Genomic DNA, 18,591 nt, shown 5'->3' with positions numbered 1-18,591 from the left:
GGGTTCTCTGAGATTTGGTTTCCTCTCCGACGACGTTGGCGGTGAGTTTATCCTGCGAGACATCATCTGGGTGACGCTCATGTCGAGGATTCGTCTCCGGTTGCTTGACATCTTCCGCATCTTCCCCTGTTATAAGGGCGAAGAGTTCTCTGTCTGGAGAGTAGTTTCCAGAACTTTCAGTGATGCCTTCTATAGAGCCATCGCCTTCACGGATAGGAGACAAGGGTGTTCCATCCTGGTACGGGAGAACGTCGAGGTAGGTGATGAAGCGGGAGTCGCTGTCTTGGGCAAGGCCGGGTGGCCTCATGCCTGGCTAGTAGACAAATCTGCCTTGAGGAGTTGAAGTGATCAATAGGCCCTATTGCGGGCCTGTTAATAGTGTCTCCCCGTCAGAGTCCGAATAGTAGTCGAAGTCATGGTCCTCAATCATACCCGAGTTGGATTGCAATCCGGACAAGGCTCCTTGATAGATGGAACTTGCATTACGGAATCTGAATAGGAATTGGCTTGGAATTTGATTTGATTCACACGATGGCTGGGATGCTGTCTCATGGGAACCAATCCGAGTAGATGTAGAGCCCGAGTTGTACTTAGACTTGCTTCTTGTCAGATCAAAAAATTCATTGAATTTCTCGATGAAATCCTCCAAAGCTTGGCGATGACGGCTGGTGTCGTGGAGCTTCTCCTCCGAGGCCTCCACGATGTGGCGGTGGAAACCTCCAGTGCCATCTGCGATGCAAACCCAGGATCTGAAGACGAACATCGCGCTTGCTTCGAACGCGACTGCGGGCTTGATGATGACTTGGGCCATCGAACTCGCAAGGGATGTTTTGGTGACTTCCTCTACCTAGCGCGCCAGCTGTCGGTGTTTAAACCCACCAACCTACCCAGGGGAGTACCTAGGGTAGAGTTTTGGTTGGTGGGTGTCGCCAAAATTAGAAACTCGATGGTGTACGTAGGCCTGCGATTTAGATAGGTTCGGGCCGCTAGATGGCGTAATACCCTACGTCATGTGTGTTATTTGCTTGTATTCAATTAAACTTGTTTGGTGGAGGTCCCTGCCCATCCTTATATATACTAGTCAGATTCGACCAAATAAGTCCTACTCTAGCTGCTACAAGTAGTTTTTCGAGTCCTCGATTAGTTCCTTTCCTCCACGTAGACTACACCGTTCTGTACTGTAGTCTTCATGTTTGACACGTCTCGGTATACAATCCTGTATGTGGGTATGTCCAAAGCTTCTCGTGGCCCATAGATGTATGTACGATAGCGGCAACAGCGCATCTGCGCAGCAGTTGCAGCTGTGCGGCTGCGGGGCCTGCTGGTGGGTTGAAAAAGGATTTCTATTTCCCGTGAAAGAAAAATCCAGTGAAATCCAGATAATTCATTTAATTCACAAAAAATCCAAAAAATTCTAAGAAAAATCCTAGAGATAGATTGGGACACGAGGAATCCAAATAAAATACTTGGAACCCGTGAAAAGAGAACTAGATCTTTCTAATAAATAGATTTAGCTCTAGGAAAATGAGGTCAACTCCCAGAAAAAGCTGAAAAATTCTCAGAAAGACATGGTTGTCGACTCAACGCATTCTAAATCTTTTTGCACTCAATAAATACCAAGATGCATCGGCATGAATACAACACACATAGAACAACCCTATTTAATTTAGAAAAAACAACCAATTATTTTTTCCTATACTACATTTTCTATCAAGAAAATAAATGTTGGAAAAAATTTAAAATTATGAGAAAATCATTGTTTAATTATTTTTTTCTAATCACATCCTGAAATTCAAAAATTTTACCGCAAGTCCCTAAGCATGTGCTTGGTTCCAAGGATGGGATGGAACAGGACGAGATGGTCCATGGATGTTATAGTGTTTGGTTGTGAGTCGTAGGGATAGGAACATCTCGAATCGAGAATATACCCCAAAAATCCGGGACACCCCCGTCCGGCAAAAATGAGTGGACAGGGGCATCCCAGTTCCGCTTCGCCCCATCACATGAGTCACGCGTGCCCATCAGGTCAGCGCCCACCGCTCCCGGCTCCTCTCATTTTTTCCCGTGCGTGAAAAAATGGGGCGCCGCCGGCACTGGATCTCAGCGACTTGGGCGCCACTCCTCGTTAGGAGCTGTCGCCGGCCACGTCCTCCCTCCCAAGGTACGCACCATCCATCCATCCCTTCATCCCTGTCCTCCCTCCATCCCTTCCCTATCCTTCCATTCTCTCCTTCCCAGATCCTCAGCATGTTCCTCCCTCTAGGTCCACAGGAAGGAGCCCCAGCGCCGTCCCTCCCCGTTCATGTCCTCCAACGGGATCTTGGCTTCCTTTCCCCAAGGTACGGAAAACCCTAGCGCCTGACCCATGTGTATGTATGTGTGCTCAATCTGATCCATGAAGCAACTGTGGGATTGGTTTTGCATCTATTATGCCACCATATTTTCTGAATGAATACATTTGTGCAATAATCTTGGTATTGCTTACATGCGCGTGTGCAGTAGGATTTAAGGTATTTTTGTGATGTGCTTGCATATGGTTCTACTGGTAGTAGTTGGTGGTATATAGTCCTGAATTCCATGTAGTAAATAGATGTGCCTCATCCATGTCAATAATACTTTTGTCAATGAAAGTTTTCTTTGGTTTTTGTGTTATAGATGGATCAACAAACCAAGGTTGTTACTTGTGCTACTTCTGCATATATGTTGTTGTCAATGATGGCCATGGTTATTATTGAGTCTAGAAAACGTAAGCAAGCTGCAAGGAGAGAAGGTATTACTTATGGGCCTATCGATGGAAGGGATAGGATGAGACTTGAGTACCCAAACAACAAAATTTGGAAGGATGATACAGTTTGTGTGAACATGGTAAGACTCAATAGAGCCAAGTTCTTTCGATTTTGCAACCTATTTAGGGATCATGGTTTGCTTGAAGATACCATCCATTGTTGTGTTGAACAGCAAGTGGCTGTGTTTCTAAATACCGTGGGGCACAACCTTAGGAACAGATTAGTTGGGGCTAATTTTGATGGATTCGGAGAAACGGTCAGCCGTTATTTTAACAAGGTTCTTTGTGCTGTTGGTGAGCTACGAGGGGAATTAATTAGGCCACCGTCATTGGAAACTCCTACCAAAGTACAAGGGAACCACATATGAGATCCTTTAAGGATTGTATTGGAGCTATCGATGGTACACATGTAAGAGCCTCTGTTCCTAAGGATATGGAGTTACTTTCGTGGTAGGAAGTCATATGCCTCTCAAAATGTAATGGCTGCTGTAGATTTTGATCTCTGGTTCACCTACGTATTGGCTGGTTGGGAGGGGACAACACATGATGCACTAGTGTTACGAGATGCTTTGGAGCGTGAGAATGGACTTCGTGTTCCACAAGGTAATATACTAATAGCATATCAAATTCTCCAGATGAATCGTTGATATAATAGAAATATGATCAAATTTCCATCACATTTTATGCAAATTCTACCTAGTTGATGCCAGATATGGAGCAAAACCAGGATTCTTGCCCCCTTTTCGTGGTGTTCGTTACCACTTGAATGAGTGGGGGAATAATCCTGTGCAAAACGAGAAGGAGCTATTCAACCTTAGGCACTCATCACTTCGTATCACAGTAGAGCGTGCATTTGGGTCTCTAAAGAGAAGATTCAAAATCCTCTCAAACAATGATCTTCAGATATCTTTTCACTCATCTATTACGCAGGCTGCTAAATCAAACAATGAGCTGCCAGAAGATATCTTTGTCGAAGTGAATAGCCTTTCAGTTTCAGGCTTTAATGATCTTTAGATATCCACGTACTATGCTCATCTAGTGGCCAATCATCTCATTGGTAAAGCTTTCTATGGCTTGCCGTTTGAGCACCAGTTACATTGGATGGCCATGTTTGTTAGTGAGAGGTTCCCTGGATAGTAGGGCGCTTTGGAACATACAGCTAGTGATAGTGGTAAAGCTTTCTCTTTTGCTAACTAGGTCATGTTTGTTACACCTGATAGTTGTAACAGATCTAATTTTTTCATATCTCTTTTGCTAACTGTGGCCTATTATATTGTATGCCTTGAACTTTCTATATTGTGTAAGGCATGAACTTGATGTAATGGAAGTCTGGTAGGTACCATCGGTTTAGTATTTGTACTAAAGCAAGCTTATTGTATATATGAATGTCATTTGATGGTAAATGGATTATATATGATTTGGACTATATATATTGTGTAACCTTGTTGCATATGAAACAAATTCATGGTTGCATAAATGCAAACTACATGTACGTGCATAAATGCTCACTATATCTAAATTATACAAAAAATTCAAATAGATTATAAAAAAATTGAAAATTGTATTTGCATCAAAAGGTAAGCTGCAATTATTGTTAGAAAGAAGGAAGTATGAGAGGTAGGAAGTGAGGTAGGAGGTAATGTCATCGTGCTTGTGCAGGAGGTCATCATAACCAGTTGTCCCACTCTGTCTCTCGATCCAAAAAGAAAATGGCGTCATCCCATCCCATGTTTATCTCTCAAAATAAACAAAAACAGGGACTCCCTTGTCCCCCTAACCAAACATGAAATGGGATCACCCCATCCCAGAAAACTGGGACAGGACTGTCCCGTCCTACATTGTCTTCCATCCAAACATGAGGTAAGATTCGTGTGTCAATATGCTACTGGCAGTAGCATTTTAACAAGGACACAACTTTAGATGACACTTTGGCAACTGGTTCCAACATAATGGTTTCGTGACACATTTTTTCCTTAAAAAACTGAGAGCAGGAGCTGAGCCCCTTGAAAAAAAGGGTCATCGTTAGCTTTGGTCTAGCACCATCATTCCTGCTATCTTGGTCATTTAATAACAGGTGCAGATGTGCCATTTCAGCAAAAAAGAAAAAGAAATAAAGAAAAATGTTCGTTGCGTGGACTTTAGGTAGTATTAGTAGGCAGTGCCCTTTGGAAATTAAAATGTTATCCAAAACTCGCTCAAATGCTTATCATAAATTAAAAGTTACTCTGATGCAAGCGACATCACTGGTCACTCTTCACTCTTCACTAGCATCCTAAGGCAGCGGTAACAGAGACGGATGTACTGCACACTGGAATTTCAAGCGTCTTTGCAGCCGGCTTTGCTGCTTTGGTTGGCGAAGAAGTCGAGTGGCCCGCAGGCGACCTTGATGTCGTAGAGCCTCGTCCAGGAGACGCCGACCTTGAACCTCGCCACGGTAGTGATCATCACGCGGAAGCCGTGGCTCGTCCCGTTGCCGGTGAAGTCTTCCGGCGCCCCTGCGACGAGGGCCACCGTCGCGTTGATCTTCGTCTCGTTCCGCGTCGGCTGGTCCAGCGGCACCGGCGTCGTCACGTTGGCCCTGAGCCAGTGCGTCCACAGGGGCCCCGTGTTGTTGCTCACGTCGACGTACATGCTCCTGTACCACACCGTCGCGCGCCGGCTGGGGTTTTTGGCGGCGATGGTGAGGTTGAGCTGCACCTTGTTGCCGGGCAGCTGTTCGTGGCGCGCCTCGGTGATGGAGAAGACGATGCGCGCGGGGCTCAGCACCACGAAGACGACGGTGACGACGGCCGCCGCGATCAGGGTCACCGCGAGAGCCGCCAGGATGTAGTGCTTGGCTTCTATGCCGCCGCCCGGCGCCGGAGGCGACATGTAGTGCTTGGCTTCTTCTATGCCGCCCGGCGGCGCCCGAGGCGACGACATGCCTCCTTTAAGGGATGATGAGTATATGTGGGTCGATCTATTGATTGAATCAACGTGGAGTGCGACGCGCGGGTTTAATAGGTCGCGCGATAGTCCCTTGGTTTGGTTTTAGCAGGAGTATTTCTAGCATTCAAAACTTATAATACAAACAATACGATACACTACTAGGAAAACATCTTTAGTATGGGAACCCCCTTTAGTACGGGTCTCACAACCGGTATTGGTAGTTCGGTAATAAAAAGGACCTTTTAGTACCGGTTGAAATAACCGGTACTAAATGGTATTAAAAAATTAAAAAACCAAATCCCCCGCTGGCCCCGTCCCCTGCCACGCCGTTGGCCCTCGCCACGCCATCCGCTGCCCCGCCACCCCTCTGCCCCCACTGTCCCTACCCTCCGCTCGCCGCCCCTCCACCCGCTCCGCCCCGCTTCGCCTCTGCCTCCGCCCCGTCTCGTCTCCGCCCACCCCGTCATTGCAGCTCCGCTCACCGCCTCGCTGCCCCCACTTCTGCCCCGCTGCCCTCCGTCCCGCTGCTGTTCCCGTCGCCTGTCGTCGCCTGCCGTCGCTGTCACCCTCCGTTAGATGGCTGCCACCGTGCCTTGCCCTGATGGTGGCAGGGCGAGGTGCCTGGTGGCTGCCGCTGCCGCGCCTCGCCCTGCCGCTGCTCCTCACCTTAGGCACGAGGTAAGGGGCGTGCGGAGGGGGGAGGAGAGGGGTGGCTGGGGAGGGATAGGGGCCGGTGGTGGCGGTGGGAGGGAGGGGAGAAAGAGGGGTCGGTGGAGGGGAGAGAGAGGGGCCAGCAGAAGGGAAGGGAGGGGAGAGGATGAGTGAGCTGAGAGGGTGAGGGAGGTGGAGCTGAGAGGATAAGGGAGCGAGGGAGCAAGGGAGAGATGAAAAGGCGACGCGTGGATGGAGGGAACCCTTTAGTACTGGGTGGAGTGCCCATCTGGTACTAAAGGGGGTTATGGGAGCCTCCTCGGAGACTATCCAATAGGCCTGGTACTAATGCTAGTACCGGGTCAAAATGCAATCAGTACTGAGCCTCAGGACGAATACTCATTTTTATAGTAGTGATAGTGGACCTACCACCATTATAAACTAGAATACAAACTAGCGCTCTCTGCCATTGCCGCCATAGCACCGCCGCCGCTCGGATCTCCCAGCTCCGGGCTCCTCCGGCTCAACTGGCTATAGATCAGAGCTCTCCTCCACACGCACTCTCCATTCATCCCATCAGCAACCCCTCAGGGTACGTGTGAAGGGAGATCAGGGAGCACCTCGCCGTTGCCGTCGTCATCCGATTCAGTGCCGGATTCAGCTTGCCTCTGTGCTCCCCCTCAAATCCCACCCCAGAAGCCCCTTCGCGATGTGAGCGCAAGTGGTGTAGTCATCATCGCCGCCTCCCAGGAGGCTTGCCGGGAGGCTTGCCATGGGAGCCAACAGGAAGTTTCCCACAAGGTTGGTGCGGCCATCTTCTTGGCCGCAGCCTCTCTCCTGCATAGCCCCTCACCGGTGATCCCACAGGGTAACAAAAAGAGACGACGAGGGTCACGGAGCACCGCTACCGTCATTGACCCCGCAGAAGTTGACCTGCCCACAATTCCGGTCAGCCGTCACCAATTCGCCTGCCGTCATCTCCAATTTCATATTGCCGGCTACAACCACCGCGTCGTCACCACTCGTCTCGTCCTCCCCCACAGCTCCACCTCCGGTCGTCGCCACTAGTGCGAGCCTCAGCCCAGGAGTGAGCCTGGCTCACCACCTGCCTCTAGAGCTTCAGCATCCTACACTACAAGCGATCATCTCGCCTGTCCACCTCAACCCTGTTTGCGTTGCGTCAACCTTCATTTTGCAACGGCATTAATCAACAAGTTTAGCTTGCGTGCCATCTCCGAGCCATTTGGCCTCAGTCCCCTCCACTGACATATTGGTTGGCTTATGAGATGAGGCCATGCCACCTAAGCAGCCAGACATCATGCCTGAGGAGAGCAACATGGGTTTTGCAGCTTCATCCATGGAACTGTCGCGAGTGTCTGCGGATACAAAGGGTCACCTCCACCATCAACCATTAAAACCACCACACTCTTCATAGTCAAAGCGGAGCATCACCTTCAAGAGATGGGTTCAAGGCAGATGTTACCACTGCCTCGCACGTGACCACCAAAATAGCTCATGTAGGGACTCCTTTCGATGCATTCATTGTGACTGCTCAGGACATCGGGAGTGACACTGTCGCCTTCTGTCTCCCTTTACAACTCATTGAGTCAACTCCAATGTGCAACCTCTTCAAAAACAGAGTTGGGCTGCTGTAGTGGCCACGCCTTCGCCAAGTGCATGTCGCTCTACTTTGTGTGCAGACATTACGACTGGGTCCAAGTCGCAAGGACATCTCAACCCACCATTGGCTTCTCAACCCACTGGTTCATGTGAAAAGGACGTCGATCTTATCTGCCATAGTTGTTGTGACTCTTCTGCTTCAACATCATTGAACCTATAGTCCATGGTTGCACCTCTGGTGGAGCTGTTGTGATCAGAGCTCCAACACATGAGCTCCAACACATGATTGCAGTTCATTTGGAGGAAGTGGTGCGTCCACTGAGGGAGGAGGCTTCTACAATCAAATTGTGGCTAGCACGTGTGGCCAACCATTTGGAGTGTGTCGTGCCATCCGACATGGCTGAGCTCTTCAGCCCCCGTTCTCCAGTTCATCGCTCTTCGACACCATCGATTCTCACTTCTCCTGCAGCCGTTTGCACTTCTGCTGACTCCTTTGTGTGTGAAGATACATGTGTGGACATCGCAAACTTCGCCATTGATGAGATATTGATGAGGATCTCTGCCATGGAGACTCATAGAGAGATGGACCCTATCAAAAATGAGGTGGCCATGAGGATGTCTGACAGAGAGTTTCACCAAAACACATCTGCAGAGCATGCCATCCAGGCGCCTTTTGGGACTTCCACTACAGAGATGCACCAAGACTCGCCAGAACAAACGTTGCTACGAACCATGACCTCAGTTGAGGATGTTGTTCTAGTGGAGGACGCATCTGATGATGAGGAAGCTATCTTAGATGCACATGGGACAATTGATGACCCTATCTTTCTCATCACCGTCGAAGACAACCCTTCCTATTCTATGGTTGAGGTCAAGGTAGAAGAGGCTCATATGATAATAGAGGATCCACCGATAGAGGTCATGTCTTCTCCATCCACCAAAGTTAGGAATGGCGAGGAGCTTGGATGCCTCCTACGCACACCCCTTCACCACCATCCACGATAGCAAGACGCCGATGCAAGTCCTACAATAGATCATCGTTTCGTCGAAGTGCTCGCATCGCCCAGCGTAACGTGTTAAAAGATTTGGGTATTCTTGGGAATGATGGGAAGCTCAACGATGTAATTCAAGACTCTGCAGATCACCTAAAGAAATTGTTGCCACCGGATGACCTCAAGCCACTTATGGATTTGAAAGGTCATGCCTTCTTGGAGCTATTGGCGGAGCTTTCTTTGTCTCTATGTTAGGTGTTGCCTTCGCTAAGGATGTTGTGTGGCTGTGGCTTATGTTGTGATTGAGTGAAGTTGTTTTTTGGTGGAATTTTCAAGTCGTAGTTTAGTTGTTGTAAGTTTTATGTTTCTTCTGTTGTCATCGCTACGTGGTCGTTGTTTGCCCAGTCTGGGTCTTTTTCTTTATTAATATAATCGGCAGCTCTCCTACTTGGTTCGTTAAAAAAAAAGAATACTATAATGTACTCCACGTGAATGCATATGTGTACTTTTGAATTCAGAGTAATTGATTGGCAAAGATCGATGGAAACAAAAGTTTTATCTTTTACTATGTCATTCGCTAGCATAGCCCTGCAGGGAAGGTTTCATCCAGGCTAGCTCCACCACAATATAATGCACCTTATACACAAAGTTAGCAGAATACTCCAAGTTCAAGACCTATCATTTTCCACACGCCAATGCAAGGACGCACTTTCAAAGATAACGATCGAGCAAACGCAAAGCAAAAGTTTGTGCTCGGTTGTCAGTTGTCACACAACTCAAAAGCCAACAGCAACAGCAACAGGAACAGTATTCAGTCAACTTTTGTGCTTTTCTTCCGCGCCAGGGTACAGATTTGTGAAACAATAATGCAAGTAACCATGCAAAGTCGAAGACTCCGGGTGGGCTTGTTTCCATTGCATCAAAAGTTTGCAAAGTTTGAGAGCACGCATATATTTGGGGGTGGTGACGGTAAGTACAGATATTCTGAACTGACTAAATAACTTTCCTTATTAATTTGTACAAAGCTCATGTAAAAAACATTTGACAACAGGTAAATCAAACAGTATGCAACTAATTAAAGTATGAATGCACAACATGACCTCTCCCCAGCTATGGTTATCACATCGCAGCCCTAAACATGGCATCAGCTTCAACGTCATCAGCTCCATCATCATCATTTTAAGCATTTTGCGAAATGGCAAGTCTTCATAGTGCGAAGACATCAAGCTTGTTCTCAAAGTTTCTCTTCTCTCTTTTGTGCTTTTATATATTCGTATTCTTACCTTTTCTTTCTTAATTAGTCTAATGCAGTTATGAAGACCTCTTCCTTTTTCCCTTTTCATTTACATATATACAAATCACATCCTTTGCTTTTGTCTAAAAAATTGGAAAGTTTGCACCATCTGTTTACACTTGGAATAAAGCTTGTACTATTCTTCAATTCATTTATCACACCCGAACCACGATCTTTAACTTGTCATTTGCTTTATTCCCTGTGTTAGATTATTTCCCCATCTTGTCTGTTTTTTTTTTGAAACGAACGAGGTAGGAGAGCTACCGATTATATTAAAAAGAAGGGATCTAGACTGGATAAGTACAATCAGTATGAAACATGCAAGACAGTTGGCTAGCTTCACAAGAGCAGCTGAAACAGTTGACTACATCAGTATGCAAGACAAAGAATGTATACATGGTATACCTACCTATTATCCAATCCATGCAAACAGAAGCAATTTAGATTGCTTCAGTATGCATACATCTTTAAGAAAAATGTTTATGAATATAAAAGTAATTAACATATGAGTATAAATCTATATGGTTCCCAATCCCAATTATCCACGTATGATTTCTCTATCTCCGAGCGCGTGCCTGATCGTGTAGTGTAATCGCTCTCAACACTTGTTGGATTTCTTGACTCCCCAGTTGGTTCCTCAAAAAAAGAAAAGAAAAATCCTAAAAAAATCGAAGATTAAAATAGAAACTACAGACACCAATGTTTTATACTCCTGTTAAAGAAATAGGATCTCTTCTATACACATGACTTGATCGGTCTCCCTGACTTATTACCGGCTGCTAGCTAGCTAGACAACTGTTTATTGTATAAATATGGAGGCGAGCTCTCAGCCTACCTCCATGGCTCCATTGGCTTCATATACACGCAGAAAGAGAAGACAATCCAGCAGAATTAATATAAATCCCATCGATTAATTAACCTGAGTTGATCATTGTCGCTGCAGCAGGTATGGCAGCGGCTGTCGACGGCGGCGACGACGGCAAGAATCCAGCGGCATTCCGGTGCATAGATGCGGTGAGGTACACGGTGGCCTTGGTGGTGACGGTGCTCATCGTCTCGGTCATCGTCAACGCCATCAAGTTCGTCCTTCGCTCCGACCCGCTGCACGTCTCCATCGTCGGAGGCTTCGTGTCAACGGCGAACCTATCGACGTCGCCGCCGAGCAGGATCGATATCCTGGCCCTCGACTTCGACGTCCGGGCGCAGAACCCGAGCGGCCGCACCCGGATGTACTACGTCAACATCTCCGCCTACTTCTTCGACGGCAACACGTCGGCGTCGACGCTGGCCCCGGCCTACGACTCCATGGTGTACTCCGCCAGAGACATCCCAAGCATAGTCGTGCCCCAGCAGTCGGCGGTGGACTCCTACATGCTCGTGATGGCGACGAACAAAACCATGCCGGACTACTTCGATTCACTGCACGGTGGCGGCCGCATGAGCGGCGTCACGCTGCGGTTGGATGGCAACCTCACTACCGAGGTGTACGGGTCCAACAGCACTCGCCTGACCACCTACTACTGCGAGAAGCTCCTCCTCGGCGGGCACAAGGACGACGAGGCATTCAAGGGCACGCCGGACGTGTTTTGCAGGGCTGAACATCCCAGTTGAGTGATACATGTGCACATTGAGACGATGATTCAAGCGTCCTGGCCTTCGTTTTCGATCTTGTTCTAGCTTCTTGCTGGCCTGACGATCTGATATCCTTAATTTCTTCTTCATTCTGTCACCTGTAATAAAGTTAATGTATTTCGATCGGGTCAGTCATTATCTTACGAAATTTGGTATTGAAATTCGCCACACCGCCGTGTCATCACCACCGTCTATCCACACTACTTTATAACAGGTCTTAACAACTGGCATGGCTGCATCACTCCGGTTGCTGACAACAAACAAGAGCGAAGGTCCCGAGTTGTAAAACCAGAATGCGGCCATATTATAGTATATTTGTGCCATATATATTTTATGGTCCGTGTATAGGGTTGTCAGTATAATTATCGTCTGTGATAATTTCTGTGATCATTCAGAAGAAAAGATGATGTGTGGGCTGCTGAATAAGGTGTCCACAACATATTTGGAGAAAGGGAACAAAAAGAAATGGTAACAATACCAACAGTTAGAAAAAGACTGCACCAATCACAAGGAGAAGAGAATGAGGCCCGATGAGAGCACGGAGATCATGACTGAATAGGTCGCCCTGAACCACGCACTATTCAAGAAAGAAAAGAGGATGTGGTATACTCGTGTATGTTTATGCACCTCATATCACCATATGTCACATCTAGGTTGAAGGATTTGACTAATAACCACCATGTATATCTTTTTTTAAAGAACAGGAGGGGTTTACCCCTACTACAACTCTAGAAAAAAAACCAGCCAAACACCCCACTTCAAAATTCCATGGAGCTGCCAACTTCATGGAATTGTAGTGCAAATGAGAGTGGAGTTTTGGAGCACCTCTTTTGCTGCTCCAAAACCCCTACTTTTTAACCTGTTTGTGGACTTGATGGGTAATTACCCACCAATACCACTGGTTGCACAAGAAAACGCTTCGCTTTTATCCCTCCAAGACCTCCCGTGCCTCATCCCAAGCCCTGCCACCGGCCTCCTCCTCCGCCGGCTGCCCCAGCCCCCCCGCCGACTGCCGAGCCCCGCTGCAAGCTGCCCGAGGCCCACCGCCGGCCGCCCCAACCTCCCCCGCCGCTGGCTGCCCGGGGCCCGCCGCTGCCGTTGGGCGCATCTCCCTCCTGACGGCTCCATGCGCCATTCCGTGAGGGCCAGGTTGCTCTCCAACTCATCCAGCACCGCGTGGCCGCCGGCATCCGTGGATGTAGAAGTGCTCTAATGCCAGCTTGAAGTCCGGGATGTACGGCTTCACCTTCTTCATCTTGAGCAGCTTCCTCACGGCTAGCGTCGCCACGAAGAGGAGCTGCTCCGACACCGGTAGCACCAGCGGGCCCAGCGTGGTGATGTTGGTCTTGAGCGCATCGCCGGCCACTGCCATCAGGTCCCTCGACAGCGACACGCCTAGGTTCCCCTCGCCGTTAGAGACATCCATTACATGGAAGTGCTGGAAGTCCTCTTGTTCATGTTTTTCTTTTCTGGTTAATTTGTTCCAGAATGTATGAGTCGGAATTTGGAGTAGAAATCTTTCTTGCTTCTCGATGTACTAGCCTGATGATTCATTAGTTTGGTTCTGCAGATCGGTGTTGTTATTCAGGGATGTTGATGACTCACTTTTAGTGGTGCAAACATCTGTATATGCAAATGGATAATGCCAACAAGTTGGATCATCTTTGCTCACAGTTGCCGAGATCAAGTTTTGTTGCTGTTGCCTGCTGAGACTAGAAAATTTGCTCCTCCTCCTGCCCAGCTGAGAAGGCTATAGCATCACTCAATTCATTCTGTGGATTAACCTCTTCACTTCAGGCGGCGGTTTAATTGTTTAGACCTTTCAGTCTTTCATGTGCACTTGACTCTGAAAGTAGGCTGCCAGCGTGTGTAAAACTTTAGACATTTTTTAGGAATCCTTCCTCTTTCGCGAGAGTATGTAGCCCGCAGAAAAATGCAAGGTAAAGCACGCAGGAATTATAGCGTATGAGGCTCAGAAACATCTTTTTTCATGTACAGTGACGGCGTCGGGTTGAAGAGGCTGCAGTTGATGACACCTCTACTGCGTACCTGAGGATGAAAAGAGCAGGATAGGAGGATGACAGGTGGGACCATGAGTTGGGGGCAAGAATGGCAATTCACCTCCGAACTCCTCTTTTCTGGAGTTGGGGGCACCCTCCTAGCCAAACACCTCCACCAGACAGCTCTAACTCCACCTAAAGCTGGCTCCACCTGGAGTTCTGAAGTGGAGCAGCTCCACGAGTTGGAGCCATGCCAAATAGGACCTATATATTACTGATAAAAGACAAATTACAAAAGGAGAGACAAAAAAACCCCAAAGGATGAACAAGAAAATCAAATAGCTAAGAGAAAGAGATTACAGATTATAGAGTGTGCAACCAAAGGTTCATGGAAGAAACTAAAGTTGGGCGGGCCCGGTGTAGTAACAAGGAGAATTCGTAGATGAATTTTCTTTTGCACAGCTGCTATGTTGGATCTATGCCGTTGAACATTCAATCATTACTGGTAGTCCAAATGCTCCAAGTCATGACAATTATTATTTCCATGAAGAAGGGAACTGCTAGTCTGCTCCTAATTTGTCTAAATATCGAGTCCTGGACTCGTGGTGGTAATTGTTATCCCAATTGAATTACAGCATGCCTTGGCAAAATTGCACCTGAGGAATAAGTGTGCCATACTTTCTGTTTTCTGCAGAATGCACAATTCACATGTGTATGAATCCAGCTCCATTTGCTTCCTTCTCAGTAATTCTCTTGTGCTAAGTTGATTTTTAAGTAATAACCAGAAGAAGACTTTGTGCTTTATTTGACATATGGATTTCCACAGCCATGTATATATTGGGTGAACGTTCTTGTGCCCAATCATAGCCTTATAAGCTTTGGATGTGGAGAATATTGGAGTACCCCAAATGTATGTCCAATTGTCTTTACCCAGCATAACATTCATTCCATCAATAGACTGCTGCAGAGTAGTGAGTTGGTTGTGTGCCTGTGTTGATAAGGGAAAATTGAAGTTCTAGATGAAATTTGGCTGATTGACAACCTCTTTATAGGTAATATTTTGATTTTTGGCAAAAGAGTAGAGTTCCGGGTGGATTTGTGCTTGTACTGCCCCATTCCATAGATCTTTCCAGAATAACACTGTGGAGCCATCTGCCACTAGAGGTGAAGCAAGATCTTTATATATGTCTAGGAGTTTAACTATATCCCTCCACTAGAATGAGCCTTTTCTTTGCTGACCCGGTAATCGGTCATTGGCATAATAATTGTCCCATACCAGTTTGACCCAAGGAATATCTACCTTGGAGAAGAATTTATGTAGGAACTTAAGCAGCATAGTATCATTATGTGTGTTTATATTGGCCACTCCTAATCCACCTTGCTTCTTAGGCAAGCTTACCATGGACCAAGTAGCCTTGTGGTGTTTCTTAGAATTCAGGTTTGCTCCTCTCCATAAACAATGTTTCCTATACTTGTCCAATTGGTTGATCACCCCTTTGTGTAGCTGAAGTGTTGCTGCATAAAACACTACTAATGATGAGAATACTGAGTTGACCATCTCCAACTTGCCACCCTGACTCAAGAAAGTGGATGTGCTACTTAGTCTCCTTTTTATTTTCTGAATTAGTGGCAGGAAATCTTCTATGTTGGGTTTAGTGGTGCCTAGGGGGAGTCTTAGGTAGGTGAAAGGGAGGGAACCTTTTTGACTGTCAAAGGTTGTGGCGAGGTGTTCTAGAGTTGCTTCAAAGATATTCATGGGTACCATAACTGACTTGCTGTAGTTCACTTTGAGACCTATTGAAGCTGCAAAGGTGTTAAGGAGATCTTTAAGATGTAAGAACTGGTTTGGACATGCCTCCATAACAAGGAGGGTGTCATCTACGTACTGAATAATTGGGAAGTCCATTCCTGCCCTTTCCGGAATTGGGAGATTAAGAAATCCTTGATCTTTGGCTCTGTTAATGACTGATTGCAGTAGGTTAGCTGCAAGTACAAAGAGGACTGGTGAAAGTGGATCCCCCTGCCTTACTCCTCTTTTGCAGTGAAAGACTTTGCCTGGGGTCCCATTTAGTAGTATGGACGAGGTTCTTGATCCTAAAATAGCTTGGATCCATTTGATCCATCTTTCCCAAAGCCCTTATGCTTCAATATTTGTAGAATGGTCTGGTGTTCTATTTTATCAAAAGATTTTTCAAAGTTGAGTTTTAATATCACCGTCTTCTAGATGCTTTGCAGATGTGTAGATACTCAAATGCCTAAGCTAGGCAATAATGAACGGATCTCGATCTGATGAAGCTATATTGATTTGTATGAATCAATCTTAGTATCACTTGTTGTAGTCTGTCAGCGAGCAGTTTGGTAAGTAGCTTGATAGTGGAGTTCAACAGGGAGATTGGCCTGAAATGACCAACCAATGTTGGGCAATCCTTTTTGGGGACCAAGGTGATATAAAAAGAATTGATGCTTCCAAGCATATGTTCCCTTTGAAAAAAAAATCCTCAAATAGTTTATAAAATTCTTGACAGACTAAACTCCAATATTTTTTTAGGAATTCTCATCAGGTCCTGGAGATTTGTTGGTAGGAAGTTCTGCTATTATCCTGTCTATTTCCTCTTTTGTAAACAGGCTTTCTAACTAGTCCAAGTTGATATCAGCCTGGAGTAAGGATCCCAAGTCAAAGTACATGTGCATAAACTTTGAGGTTCCCATGCTTTCTTTGTAACTATTCTAGAGTAGCTCTGCCTTGCCTTCATGATAAAAAATATCTCTTCTAGAGTTATCAGTGAGGGAGGTGATGGTGTTCTTCTATGGCGTATGGACGCATTAGTATGGAAAAACTGAGTGCACTCATCTCCCAGTTTGACCCATTTGATTGTCCCTCTTTGCTTCCAGTATGTTTTTTGCTGATGTAGAAGATTGTGGAAGTGATCTGTGATTACTTGTCTGAAATTCCATTCCTCCAGTGTACGGTCTCGTGTTTCCTCCATGATGTCCACGAGTTGAATCAAGTCCTTGCAATTCCTAACTGTTGCAGCCAGATTGGGTAATTGGGTTTTCCATGCATTTAGCACTCTTCTCAGATTTTTGAACTTTGCACTTATTCTCTTTTCACTATCAGTTTGCAGGTTTGGCAGATTCCATCCATGCTGCAGTACTGGGATGAAATCATCATGCTCCAGCTAATATTTTTCAAATCTAAATACTCTAGGTCTGGGGACATTTGTGCTTGCTGTTATGATGCAAGGGGTATGGTCCGAAGTATCTCTTGACAATCCTGTGGCAAAGGTGTTTGGGAGGAGAGTCATCCAAGTATTAGAAGTGAAGAACCAGTCCAGTCTCTCTAGCAGTGGATTCTGTTGCTTGTTTGTCCATGTAAACTTGTATCCTCTGAGTGGTAGTTCTACTAATCTCAGACTAATGATGGCTGCATTAAAAGCTAGCATTTCATGGATGTTCCCACCTGGCTTGTTCCTATCTTCAGGCTTTCTCATTAGATTGAAGTCCCCTACAATTAGCCACTTTTCTTTGTCTGGTATATCTATGTGCTTGAACTAGTTTAGGAAGGCAATTTTCCCCTTTGCAGTGCATGGTGCATAGATATTGGTTAAAATCCAAGATTCTCCCATCAACCTACATAACAATTTAACTGACTGAGCAAATTCGTTTTGAAAATCCATGCTGCCACTACATTTAGAACTATTCCAGGCAATGATGCTCCCCCCAGAATTTGCAACTGATGGTAGGAATACAAAGTCATCCATGCATGGTGGACAATTTTTTTGACATATGGCATGTCAAAGAACTCTTTCTTAGTTTTCTGCAAACATAGGATATCACATTTGGATTCATTGATCTTACTCTTGACCGCATCCCATTTCCCATTGGAATTGATGCCTCTAATATTCTAGGATAAAATTGTCCAATTCTGTTTATGCAGACCTTGATTCATATCTAGATTTTGGGGAAGAGCCAGACCGATTGTACGTGCAACATACAATCACCCATATGATGTCCCAATAGATGAAGTAAAGCCCATTAATTAAATAGTAGATTACCATAACTAACCATATGGTCCTAGGGGATAATAAACAAGTCCCCATCGCCAGGACAATATAGTTTACCAATGTAGCCAACATTCGAGAGTTTAATATGACCGACCACATGATCCTAGGAGATAGAAAAGTAGTCTTCATAACCCGATCATTATAGTTTAACAAAAGAGCCATCGTATGCATCAGAAAATAAAGATAAACCGGCAGAGGATTTAGCAGCAATATTCCACTACTTCTTGATCATCTTGGAGGACTCCTGGGCCTCAATGTCCTCCATCTTCCCCTTTCCTTTGTACCTCTTGGAGCTGATCACCTTCCTTGTAGTCTTATGGCTTCCTATTGCCTGCTTGCCTTTGTTCTTTTTGGTTAAGTTCTCATCGGTCAGGGCTTTAGCGTTAATCCTGCAAAATTCAGCACCTATTGCTTTGATGGCTTTATTTGTTATGGATGGCGGGGTGGCAGCACATGCAAAGCAATTCCTGCTAGCGCAACTGGTGTGTTTAAAGCCTTCATTATGGCTTCTAATTTTGGGACTTCTTCTTGCTTCAGTCTCCACCTGAGGGGTGAGGCCTTTTGGTTTTCCTTTTGTCGAGCTAGAGAACAGTTTGGGACTACCTTATGAGCTGCTATCTGAAGA

At 46.1% G+C, this 18,591-nt stretch overlaps 2 protein-coding genes across 2 annotated transcripts; one reads left to right on the top strand and one right to left on the bottom strand.

Moving 5' to 3' along the window:
• Positions 1 to 4,965: 4,965 nt before the first annotated feature.
• LOC117852416 (uncharacterized) lies at positions 4,966 to 5,760 on the bottom strand. The gene has a single exon (XM_034734515.2). The coding sequence runs from the start codon at positions 5,705 to 5,707 to the stop codon at positions 5,102 to 5,104; it is 606 nt and encodes a 201-aa protein (XP_034590406.1). The 5' UTR covers positions 5,708 to 5,760; the 3' UTR covers positions 4,966 to 5,101.
• A 5,282-nt stretch (positions 5,761 to 11,042) lies between these two features.
• On the top strand, positions 11,043 to 12,070 carry LOC140222682 (uncharacterized). The gene has a single exon (XM_072293502.1). The coding sequence runs from the start codon at positions 11,219 to 11,221 to the stop codon at positions 11,879 to 11,881; it is 663 nt and encodes a 220-aa protein (XP_072149603.1). The 5' UTR covers positions 11,043 to 11,218; the 3' UTR covers positions 11,882 to 12,070.
• The last annotated feature ends 6,521 nt before the right edge of the window (positions 12,071 to 18,591 follow it).

The sequence above is a fragment of the Setaria viridis genome, chromosome 4, assembly GCF_005286985.2.
Source record: "Setaria viridis chromosome 4, Setaria_viridis_v4.0, whole genome shotgun sequence".
NCBI classification, from domain to species: Eukaryota; Viridiplantae; Streptophyta; class Magnoliopsida; order Poales; family Poaceae; genus Setaria; species Setaria viridis.
This window is presented reverse-complemented; position numbering and strand designations above follow the sequence as displayed.